The 11,531-nt window shown below is 34.9% G+C and overlaps 1 protein-coding gene across 2 annotated transcripts; it reads left to right on the plus strand.

Moving 5' to 3' along the window:
• Positions 1-8,834, plus strand: LOC130813841 (coatomer subunit alpha-1). Of its 2 annotated transcripts, XM_057679736.1 has the most exons (5): positions 1-190; positions 628-859; positions 2,417-2,911; positions 5,619-8,551; positions 8,637-8,834. In XM_057679736.1, exons 2-5 carry the CDS (start codon positions 652-654, stop codon positions 8,646-8,648), a joined length of 3,648 nt encoding a protein of 1,215 aa, XP_057535719.1. In that variant the 5' UTR covers positions 1-190; positions 628-651; the 3' UTR covers positions 8,649-8,834. The 2 variants fall into 2 exon arrangements, with proteins under 2 accessions (XP_057535719.1, XP_057535727.1); XM_057679744.1 differs by having other exon boundaries at positions 17-190; positions 5,619-8,834.
• The last annotated feature ends 2,697 nt before the right edge of the window (positions 8,835-11,531 follow it).

Raw genomic sequence — 11,531 nt, forward strand, 5'->3', positions numbered from 1 at the left:
AATAAATACAGTAACAAAAAACTCACTTCCTCTGCATTTTCTATCTCCTAAAATTCACAATTCTTTTTCTATTTTCCCCTCTCTCTCTCTCTCTCTCTATCGTCCTTATACTCATCTCTCCATTTTGGATGCAAAATCAGGCCTTCATTTGATATACCATTTTTTAAACTTTATATATCAGATCTGGAAGGTAATTTCTTCAATCTAATCGATCTTTTCTTTCCGAATTCTATATTATGATTTTATTCGATCCTTTTTTAATCATATTAATCTGGGTTCTGGTTCCTTTTTGGTTTAACTTGTAATATATTACTGGGTGTTAATTTTATTTTGCTTTGATCTAGTATTCACATTTTGTATAATTAGGTCATTTCTTGATTCGATCACATTTTTTAGGTTTTAATCAGTTGATTTTACTGAGATACTGAACGTGCATTAGTAGGAAAATTGCATATTTATTGGACTCTAGTTATTTGTTACTTGATTTGTTGTTGATTTGAAGTGTTTAAGTGATGAGATGAGTAACCAATTTGAAATAGTAGATTATTAGGTGAATAATGAGGATAATTAGAGTTTCGTTGCGTTTAATTTGAATTTTGAATATTGGGTTGTGAATTTTGTTGGCAGATAGGAATTGTGAATCATTGAGAGATGTTGACAAAGTTTGAGACGAAGAGTAATAGGGTTAAGGGACTCAGTTTTCACAGCAAGAGGCCATGGATCTTGGCGAGTCTTCACAGTGGTGTGATCCAGCTATGGGATTACAGGATGGGTACACTTATCGATCGGTTTGATGAACATGATGGCCCTGTCCGTGGTGTTCATTTCCATAATTCCCAGCCGCTGTTTGTTTCAGGAGGTATAAAATAGTTGTAGTCTTGTACTATATGTCTTTTATGTTTTGTTGATCTTTGTTTTGAGTAAGCAGCTTGATATTGATGAAACTTGTTATGCTTATATTATTGTAAGAGTAAAATCTATACCTTAGCTATTGAGAAGCAATGAAAGTTCCATAGATTATAAACTATGAAGTTTGCTGAAATGATCCTCATGTAATTACATTTCATCAGTATCAATCGAAAACTAGTCTTGCTGCAGGCCCTAGCAGCAATAGTTTGTACAGTTTTTGTAATGTGCACTCCGCACTCCTGTTCTCTGGTACATTTGATCCCAATTTTTATCGCATCTGACTGTCAGAGCAAATTTGGCAAATTTGGTGACCTTTAGTGCAACCCAATTAACCAACTGTCAATTGTTCCCTTGTTTTATACCATCCCAAGATGTTGGGCTGTCTTAGTAGATGGTGAAAGGATTCTCTACAAGCAAAGTGAACACAAGCAAAAGTTTGACTTCCCAATCAATTCTAGCAATCTATTTTTTTGAATGTTTACTTAGATACATCTTCGGGTTTTTTGGCCGAAAATCTGTCCTGAACTAGCATTTAAAGTCATATTGCAATCATATGTTGTATTTTCCTAATTACCCTTCTAATTCTGAGATATGGGTGTAATCACAGACTTAGCATAAGTCCGACCCCCAAACCCCTTCTAACCATTTGATGGCATGACATTGGTGTTATCGAATGTTGTTGGGTTGACCGTATATTTTTATCTCATAGGCTATATCATTTCAGGGGGTTGTTGGATATTGTGGCCTAAGAATAATGCCTCATTTCAATTTACGGACTACATTGTAGTTTGACTTGAAAACTTATTATTGAGGAGAGATGAATCTGTTAATCTGAGTTCATTTTTCTTTAATGTTGCTATAAGTTTTTATAAATCATAAATCGCGAAAAAAGGTTACTATTTATGTGAGGCTATGTTACTTGGATTCGGGTACTGATGTCGGATACTGATACGTGTCCAAGTGTTCGATACGTTTAAATATTCAATTTTACGCCTAAAATGAAGTGCCTAAGTGCCATACCAATGTCCGAGCATTAAGGATCGGACACGGGTACGTGAAGCAAAATGAAGAGTTTGAGTAACATAGATGTGAGGCTAGGAAGTTTTCTCATATGTTTTACAGTCTTTTTGTTTATAAAGATAATGAGCTTAGTGGACTACACTAAAAAATGCAGCGTATCTATAAAGGTTCTCTCTCTTTAGAAATAATTGAAGATAAATCATGCCCTTGTATAGTATAAAAATTTATTTTTTGGGATCATTATGAATATATACAACACATTTTTAATTTGACTTGTGTTTCCAATTTCCATTGAGATCTTGGTTTTAGTGTTTCCTCATCAGTCATCACTAGTTGAACATTAAAAACTAAATTTTATTTATTTTTATATTTGTATCAGAGTTGCATTAATTTTTGTATTGGATCTTGCTAGGTTGTAAAGGGTTTTCCTGAGATTTTTTGCGTACTTTTTAAAGTGAAAGTATATATGTATTCTTTGTTTTTTCAGGTGATGATTACAAGATTAAAGTTTGGAACTATAAACTTCACAGGTGTCTTTTTACCCTACTTGGACACCTTGATTACATTCGTACAGTGCAGTTTCACCATGAGCACCCATGGATTGTCAGTGCCAGTGATGACCAGACTATTCGCATATGGAACTGGCAGTCACGGACCTGTATATCTGTGTTGACGGGCCACAATCATTATGTGATGTGTGCCTCCTTTCATCCAAAAGAAGACCTTGTTGTGTCAGCCTCCCTTGACCAGACTGTGCGGGTATGGGATATTGGGGCACTAAGAAAGAAAAGTCCCTCTTCTGCAGATGACATGTTGCGGTTGAGTCAGATGAATACTGATCTTTTTGGCGGTGTTGACGCTGTGGTGAAGTATGTCTTGGAAGGTCATGACAGAGGGGTCAACTGGGCTGCATTTCATCCAACTCTGCCCTTGATTGTTTCTGGAGCTGATGATCGCCAAGTAAAATTGTGGCGTATGAATGGTGAGTTTATTGTGCCATCTCTCTTAACCGCATTCCGTCAGATTATTTTTGTTGGCATGGATTTTCTATTCTTTCCTGAACTTTTTTCACTGTAATCACAGGCAAAGCTTACATGTGGGCCGGGTGAGGCCCAAATCCCGTCTCCATACACACAGTACATTATATTTTAATCTGGTACCCCTTGCTAAATTATACCAACATATAATATAAGAGCTAACTAAGCTTTATAAATTCAAAGTAAAGTGTAGTGTTTAACGTTTTTAAATAACATTTGAGGTTTGTGGTTCAAATCCTCATGCAATATAAATTTTATACTTCTATATTGTAATAAATTTTTTGAAAGAGCCCCTAGACTTTATACAAATCCCAAATTATAGAATTTTCTCATCTAAATACAACTTAGAAACTAAACTTTTTGTATATAATTATTTTGCTATTAGTTGACTATAATTATTTTGCTAGTGTATTGATTTTTTGGTCCCCTTACTTTAAGTTACTAGCTTTGCCCTTGAATTTGTATTATATATTGATTTGCTATCCAATGTTATCAATTAGTGGCTCTAATGTGGATCGTCCGTTACTTCGTTGTAAATTCTCCGGAGATGTATTGTGGCATTATAGTGAGTCAAAATAAGGTTATATCTGTTTATACGTCCATATTTCTAAACAAGTGGAGTTTTTATGTTTCTGTTACTGAGTTTATCTTTATTTTTATGTGGTTCTAAACTTCTAATGTGGTTCACCCTTCATTTTCTTTTTTTATTTCAAATTATTGGTCTTATTGATGCATTGGGTGTTTTTTTTTTTCTTAATTTACACTGTTGGTTATTCTTTTGGAGCTATATAATAGTATTTCCTTAACCAACCATTTTCTTCTTAGTAAAAACTCCCACAATTGAGTCTAGTTGTCTTGTTCTGAAATCAGTCTCAACTTTGATCATCATAAACAATTGCCAATTTGACTTCGGTTGCAATGCATGAGTTTTATTTTGTAACACTTTCTAGAGATCTACATTTAAAAGAAAAGACAGAGTTTTTGAACACTATGCATGAACTAACAACAATATTAACTCTTCTATACTTTTTTTTTGTTTTTAACAGTATGGTTTAATGTAGAATATGGATAGTTGTTAACATCTAATATAATAAACGAGTTGATGGAGAAGAAGACATGTACTCTATATTAATGAATTGTTATGCTTATACAAAAGTATATAATGGAAATGTTGATTATGGGTCACTGAAAGGATTAGAGGCAACAAATGATGAAGGTGAAGAAGTTGATTTATGCATTCAAGCAACAAGGGCGTCCATGCATTGTGCCGTGAGGCCCGCAACGACTTGATGGGTTTTTTAGAAGGTGGAGTCTAAAATGACGGTTAATTGCATGGAAGATAGAAAGGGCACAACTAAGTGCATGTTCTAGATTTTGGAAATTGCGTACGAGTTTTGCAATTAGAGTTCAAATGCTATAATAATTAGTTAAGGAGTCTAGTTGTAACAAAGGGGGCTTTTCGTATTGTTTTTTTACTTCCCGTGTGCTAGCCCTAATTACCTGGAATTTAGTTTTGATTATAAATTTTTTGGAAGTTAATTGAGGAGTAGATGAAAGAGAATTATTTACGGTGGTTTGGGCAATGTGCAATGATGGGGTATTGATTAACCGAATAGGGAGTTAGAAAGTTGGAACTTGAGGATTTACAACAAGGCGAGAAAAATCGAGAAGTGGAAAAGAAAATTAACGATTTATATGTACAGATTGGGATGGTCTAATATCGAAGCAAATGGAAAAAGAAAATTCATGTGGGCAACCCAGTGTCACATGATTCGTCCAACCGACTGAATTGTGCCACCAGTTTTGATAATTGCAAACGGGTTTTGCAATAAGAGTTCGAATGCTATTATAATTAGTTTAGGAAGCTTAGTGTAATAAGTAGGCATTTTGAATTGGGATTTTAATTCCCTTGTGCTAGTTCTAATTACTTGGAGAGTTAGAGCTAGTTTTGATTTTTTAACTTTTTAGAGCATAATTGACGAGTAACAATAGAGGATTTTCAAAGATGGTTTGGGCAACGTGCAATGACAGTATATATATTGACCGTTAATGAAGTTAAAGTTGGTTCTTTAAGATTTAAAAACAAGATGAGGAAGAGGGTGAAGTGGAAAAGAATAAAAATGATTTATATTTACAAGTTGAAATGTTAGAAATTAAAATTTTAAAATAAATGGAGGACACATGGACAATCTAGTGTCACATGATTCACCCAACCTACCCATGAGTTGCAATTCAATATGATCCTTGACAACCGGGGTTTGTTTGCGAGTGAATAGCTGTGATCCGCAATTCAATTCGGTAATTTTATCAATTTAAAAGTTAGGGTTTTCTTACAAAGCAAAAGTAAATACAAATTCAATTTTGAAGCTTTGCCATTCAAGCTTTTGTTTTGAAGTTAGTTCTAACTTCCACCTCATATTGTTAGAGTTAATTTGTTTTGGTTCATGTAGCTGACCTCATATTTTTGGGAAAATGGCTTTGGCTTTGTTGTTTTGTTGTAAATTATATGAATATATAAAGGTAGTAGATGAATTATTTATCTTATTAAAGCTGGAAGTGTTCAATCTTTTTTTAGGAAAAAATTGAAATGGTCATTAGTTTTCCGCTGAAATTATATTGACTCACATTTGCAACTTTATTTTATCCTATCAGATACAAAAGCTTGGGAGGTGGACACATTGAGGGGACACATGAACAATGTGTCCTGTGTTATGTTTCATGCCAAACAGGATATTATTGTTTCTAATTCTGAAGACAAAAGTATTCGTGTCTGGGATGTGACAAAACGGACTGGCATTCAGACATTTCGCCGGGAGCAAGATAGATTTTGGATTCTTGCAGCTCATCCTGAAATGAATCTCCTAGCTGCTGGTCATGACAGTGGGATGATTGTGTTTAAATTGGAGAGAGAGCGCCCTGCATTTTCTGTGAGTGGTGACACCATGTTTTATGCAAAAGATCGTTTTCTACGGTTTTTTGAATTTTCAACACAACGAGATACCCAAGCTGTCCCGATTCGCCGACCTGGCACCGCAAGTTTGAATCAGGCTCCACGAACACTTTCTTTTAGTCCCACTGAGAATGCTGTACTCGTTTGCTCTGATATTGATGGTGGGTCTTATGAACTATATGTTATACCTAAAGATTCATTTGGCCGTGGTGATGTGGTACAAGAGGCAAAAAGAGGTGTTGGAGGATCTGCTGTTTTTATTGCCCGTAGCAGGTTTGCTGTGCTTGACAAAAGCAACAACCAATTGCTGATAAAGAATCTGAAGAACGATGTTACTAAAAAAACTATCCTGCCTATTGCCACCGATGCGATATTCTATGCTGGTATAGGTAGCTTGCTCTGTAGGGCAGAAGACAAGGTTGTTATTTTTGACCTTCAACAGAGAATTGTTCTTGGTGAACTTCAAACCCCTTTTGTCAAGTATGTGGTGTGGTCAAATGACATGGAGAATGTCGCATTACTGAGCAAACATGCTATTGTTATTGCAAGTAAAAAGCTTGTTCATCAATGCACTCTGCATGAAACAATTCGAGTTAAGAGTGGAGCCTGGGATGATAGTGGAGTTTTTATCTATACAACTCTGAACCACATTAAGTATTGTCTTCCTAATGGAGATAGTGGGATAATTAAAACACTTGATGCTCCAATCTATATCACAAAAGTTTCTGGGAATACAGTTTTCTGTTTGGATCGGGATGGAAAGAGCAAGGCCATAGTTATTGATGCAACAGAGTATATTTTCAAGCTATCCCTGATGAGGAAGAAGTTTGACCATGTTGTGAACATGATAAGAAGCTCTCAACTCGTGGGTCAGGCGATGATAGCTTATTTACAGCAAAAAGGATTTCCTGAAGTTGCTTTGCATTTTGTTAAAGATGAGAGGACCCGCTTCAATTTAGCTCTAGAGAGTGGAAACATTCAAATTGCAGTTGCTTCGGCGAAAGAAATTGATGAGAAAGATCACTGGTATAGGCTAGGTTTAGAGGCTCTTCGCCAGGGTAATGCTGGTATTGTAGAATATGCTTACCAAAGGACTAAGAATTTTGAGAGGTTGTCTTTTCTTTACCTCATGACAGGGAATGTAGAGAAATTGAACAAAATGTTGAAAATTGCTGAGGTGAAGAATGATGTAATGGGTCAATTTCACAATGCTCTTTATTTAGGTGATGTGGAGGAGCGTGTGAAAGTATTAGAGAGTGCTGGACATTTGCCTCTGGCTTACATTACAGCTTCAGTACATGGGCTGCATGATGCTGTTGAGAGGTTAGCTTCTAAGTTGGGAGATGATATTCCTTCCTTGCCTGAAGGTAAAGTGCCCTCCCTTTTGATACCTCCAGCACCAGTTATGTGTGGTGGAGATTGGCCCTTGTTGAGAGTGATGAAGGGTATCTTTCAGAGTGAAGTGTATGACAGGGGTGTTGTTGAAGATGAAGAGGAGGATCCAGCTAACTGGGGTGAAGATTTGGACATGAATGATGCTGAGAATATAGAGAACGGGGACTCGGCAGATGTTTTGGCTGATGAAGACGTAGTTGATGAGGATGAGGAAAAAGGAGGATGGGACTTGGAAGAGTTGGATCTTCCGCCGGAGGAATCTCCAAAAGCTTCTGTTAGTACCCACTCCGCAAATTTTGTTGCTCCAAATCCTGGCATGCCTGTTAGTCAAATTTGGATCCAGAAGTCATCGCTTGCTGCCGATCATGCAGCTGCTGGAAATTTCGACACTGCAATGCGGTTGCTTAGTCGACAACTTGGGATTAAAAATTTTACTCCCCTGAAATCAATTTTCCTTGATCTTCATGCTGGTAGTCACAGTTATCTACGTGCTTTTGCTTCTTCTCCTGTTATATCTTTAGCCTTGGAAAGAGGGTGGACCGAGTCATCCAGTCCTAATGTGAGGAATCCACCAGCTTTGGTGTATAATTTCTCCCAATTAGAAGAGAAGCTTAAGGCTGGTTACAGGTCCACCACAACTGGTAAGTTTTCAGACGCCCTTCGGATCTTCCTAGGCATTCTACATACCATTCCTCTGATAGTTGTGGAGTCCAGAAGAGAAGTCGACGAAGTCAAAGAACTGATAATTATAGTGAAGGAGTATGTCTTGGGTCTCAAGATGGAAACTAAGAGAAGGGAGTTGAAAGATGATCCAAAGCGTCAACAGGAACTCGCTGCTTACTTTACTCATTGTAATCTTCAAATGCCTCATTTGAGGCTGGCCCTGCAAAATGCCATGACCGTTTGTTACAAGGCAAAGAATCTCAGCACAGCTGCTAGCTTTGCTAGACGGCTCCTCGAGACAAACCCAACTAACGAGCAACAGGCAAAGCTTGCCCGACAAGTTGTTCAGGCAGCTGAGAAGAACATGAATGACGCAATTGAATTGGACTATGATTTCAGAAACCCTTTTGTGGTCTGTGGGGCTACATATGTGCCAATCTACCGTGGGCAAAAAGACATCTCGTGTCCTTATTGTAGTGCACGTTTCGTGCCTAGTCAGGAGGGGCAGATCTGTACTGTTTGTGAGCTTGCTGTGATTGGAGCAGACGCGTCTGGTTTGCTTTGTTCCCCATCTCAGGTGAGATGAGCAACCTTGATGCTTGACCGAAACCACCTTTTGTAAACTCAATCTTTACATACTCTGTTCATCGTACTTCTACCAGTGCAGGCTATGAAATCCTGAGGAATCAACATTTAAACAGCCTCATCATGTTACGATATCCTACGACAAACGATGTTTCAAAAACTTGCCTTGTGATGTCATTTTTTAAGGTCTTGAAATTTCCCCTTGAATTCTTGGTATTTACTTAATTTTGATGAATTCAGATGTAATAAAGTATGGAATATTGATTTCTGGGTCATTCTTGTTATATGCTGATAAACAGGAATGGCCAAAGGGCACTTGTTAAACTATATATATATATATATATATATATATATATATATATATATATATATATATATATATATATATATATTCATTATCCTACCCGGTGTATCCCCGCTCATAGAGTCTGGGGAGGGAAGAACGGCGACAATTCATATATATATATATATATATATATATATATATATAGAGTCATAGGTAAGACAAAGACTTTTGAACATCAAAGTTGTGTTGAGCCATTGTAGTGTACAAGACTACAAGTCCAGTTATTGGATTCTACACAATTTCCAAGCTTTTTATAAAATTTCTACCTAAGCTATGAAAAAATTAATTTCCAAACTAAGCGTCAGAGGAAAATCGCTGTCTCAGGCAGTGGCATTGGGCCCTAATGGTTTGCAAACTGGGTTTTAAAGGAAAAGGGTTAAAAGGCGTTGGACATGACTTCACCTATAATATCTATTAAAATCTACTTAATAACTTATTTTTCCTTTCTAAATTAAAACCTATAACTATTTGACTAAAATACCCACTTTCTTTGTCCGAGTAGCAGACTCAAGGAGACAGAAGTAAAATTAACTTTGTGATACTCTAAAACCAACCATTGAGTAATAAATGAGGAAAGGAGAAGCCAAAAATTAGAAAATTAGGTTACAAGTCATAACCGCATATGCTTGTAGTTCGGAACAGCTTCCACCTAATTGAACAAGTGTTACAATTCCCAATTGCATGCTTCGTTTCATGCAGTATTTCCTCAATATTTAGGACTTGGACTACCCCTTTCCATTTCCATTAATTCTCAACAACAAATATCTGTTTTTACTCTAAATATAACATCGGATGGCACAAATACACTGTCCAGGTGATTATCAACTTTCTCTTTTTAACTTTTATTTTAACAAAAAAGTTTATGGTATGTTTCGTAATTTGGAATTCATTTTTAAATATTAAATTGGCCTAAATATTATATTCGATAAATTTTGAATTTGAAAATGTAAATTTCGGTCACTTTCATAGAGTTTCAATAACAATGTATAATTGGTCAAGTATTAAAAATTACAAATTTCAAGTATATAAATATTATTTACAATTCTTAAATTTAAATACAGAAATGAATTTTCACATGAAATTATGTTAAAGTAATTGAAATTGGTGCAGGAAAAGGAGCATGGCCAGAATTATTGGGAAAGAAAGGTGAAGTAGCTAAAAGGGTGATTGAGAAGGAAAATCAATTGGTTAAAGGAATATTAGTTAAACATGGCAATTTTGTTACTCATGACTATCGTTGCGATCGTGTTTGGATTTGGATTAATGATGCTGGCTTTGTTTTTAAAGTTCCTCATATTGGCTAACCCACCTATCACCTACCTACTTTAATGTTTTCTACATCTCATGTACTTCTATATCCTTATAAATATATGACTATGTTCCATTTATGGCAAAATAAATTTGTTATATACTTTATACAATATAAGCACTAGATTTATTCATTGAAGATTCAACTTTTTTTGTATAAATCATGCATTGCACCAAATATATATTTTGTATTTGTTTATATTATATATACATCTCGAGGTTATTGAAATATCTAAATTATGTATATTTGTATAAAAGCTTATACCCTCAAGCCTCACTTGTGGGGATACTGAGTTGTTACGTTTTGATTATGACTCTATATAAAAGCTTTTGAATAAAAGAGTAAGGGAATGTTCGATAAAATAGATTATTAGACAATTTTAACTTATCTTGATACAAGTAGAAGATTTGATGGTTAAATGATCTAATGCTAATGTTTAGTAAATTAGTTGGTTGAAACTACTTATGAGTTCAAAATCAGCTAGTTTAACCGGTTAATAAAATCAGCTAGTTAAATGAATTATTATCAACTACCAGCTTTTGAGGGCATTTGGCAAAATAATTTATTTTAAACAATTAGAGGGTTAGGTGGTCAAATCAACTAATGCTCATACTTAGTAAATTAGCTGATTGAAATAATTTATTGTTATGAATAAGTTATTTTTGAACAAGCTGCTCATAGAAGAGGGTTCAAAATTAGTAGATTAAATCAGTTAATATAATCAACCGGTCAAATCAGTCATTGTAATCCGCTACTAACTATCAATCATTTGCCAAACTAGTACTTCATATGCTAATAAATAGTGTGCACTAGTGATTAAGGTTAATATTTCCTTATTTCAAACTCAAATCACTTGATTAGTTTTTGGATTATATGGGAATGTGGTATGCTATCTTATATGAAAAAATCAATACTTTTTCCAACTTTCTAATCAATACAAGATCTAATTTTTCTATAACATTGTAATAATATTAATGTTTGTTTTCTCATACAGTCCAATATAATAACTTAATCTTTAATATCACTAATTAAACAAAACAACAAATTATAAAATCTAATAATAATGATCAGCATTAAGATTGAGACAAACAAAACAAAATTTCACTAAATTATATTTTAACTTATAAATTAAAAACTAATTATAAATTAAAAGTAATAAATAATATAATACAATACTTACAAATAATTTGAAACAAAACATTTCTAAAGTAATGAGTATAGAGCAATATGAGTAATCGAGGAATAAATTGTAATTGACAAAAAGTAAAACAATCTCCATTCTTTACGTTTCTTTTTACGTAAGTAGCCTGTTCTCTA

The sequence above is a fragment of the Amaranthus tricolor genome, chromosome 1 (assembly GCF_026212465.1).
Source record: "Amaranthus tricolor cultivar Red isolate AtriRed21 chromosome 1, ASM2621246v1, whole genome shotgun sequence".
In the NCBI taxonomy this organism is placed as follows: domain Eukaryota; kingdom Viridiplantae; phylum Streptophyta; class Magnoliopsida; order Caryophyllales; family Amaranthaceae; genus Amaranthus; species Amaranthus tricolor.

What these genes read in the sequence shown, in the direction of transcription:
- LOC130813841 (XM_057679736.1), top strand. Translation starts at nt 652, where the DNA reads ATGTTGACAAAGTTTGAGACGAAGAGTAATAGGGTTAAGGGACTCAGT. An exon ending in GCCGCTGTTTGTTTCAGGAG is followed by an intron (nt 860 to 2,416) that starts GTATAAAATAGT and finishes TTGTTTTTTCAG; the next exon opens with GTGATGATTACAAGATTAAA. An exon ending in AAAATTGTGGCGTATGAATG is followed by an intron (nt 2,912 to 5,618) that starts GTGAGTTTATTG and finishes TTATCCTATCAG; the next exon opens with ATACAAAAGCTTGGGAGGTG.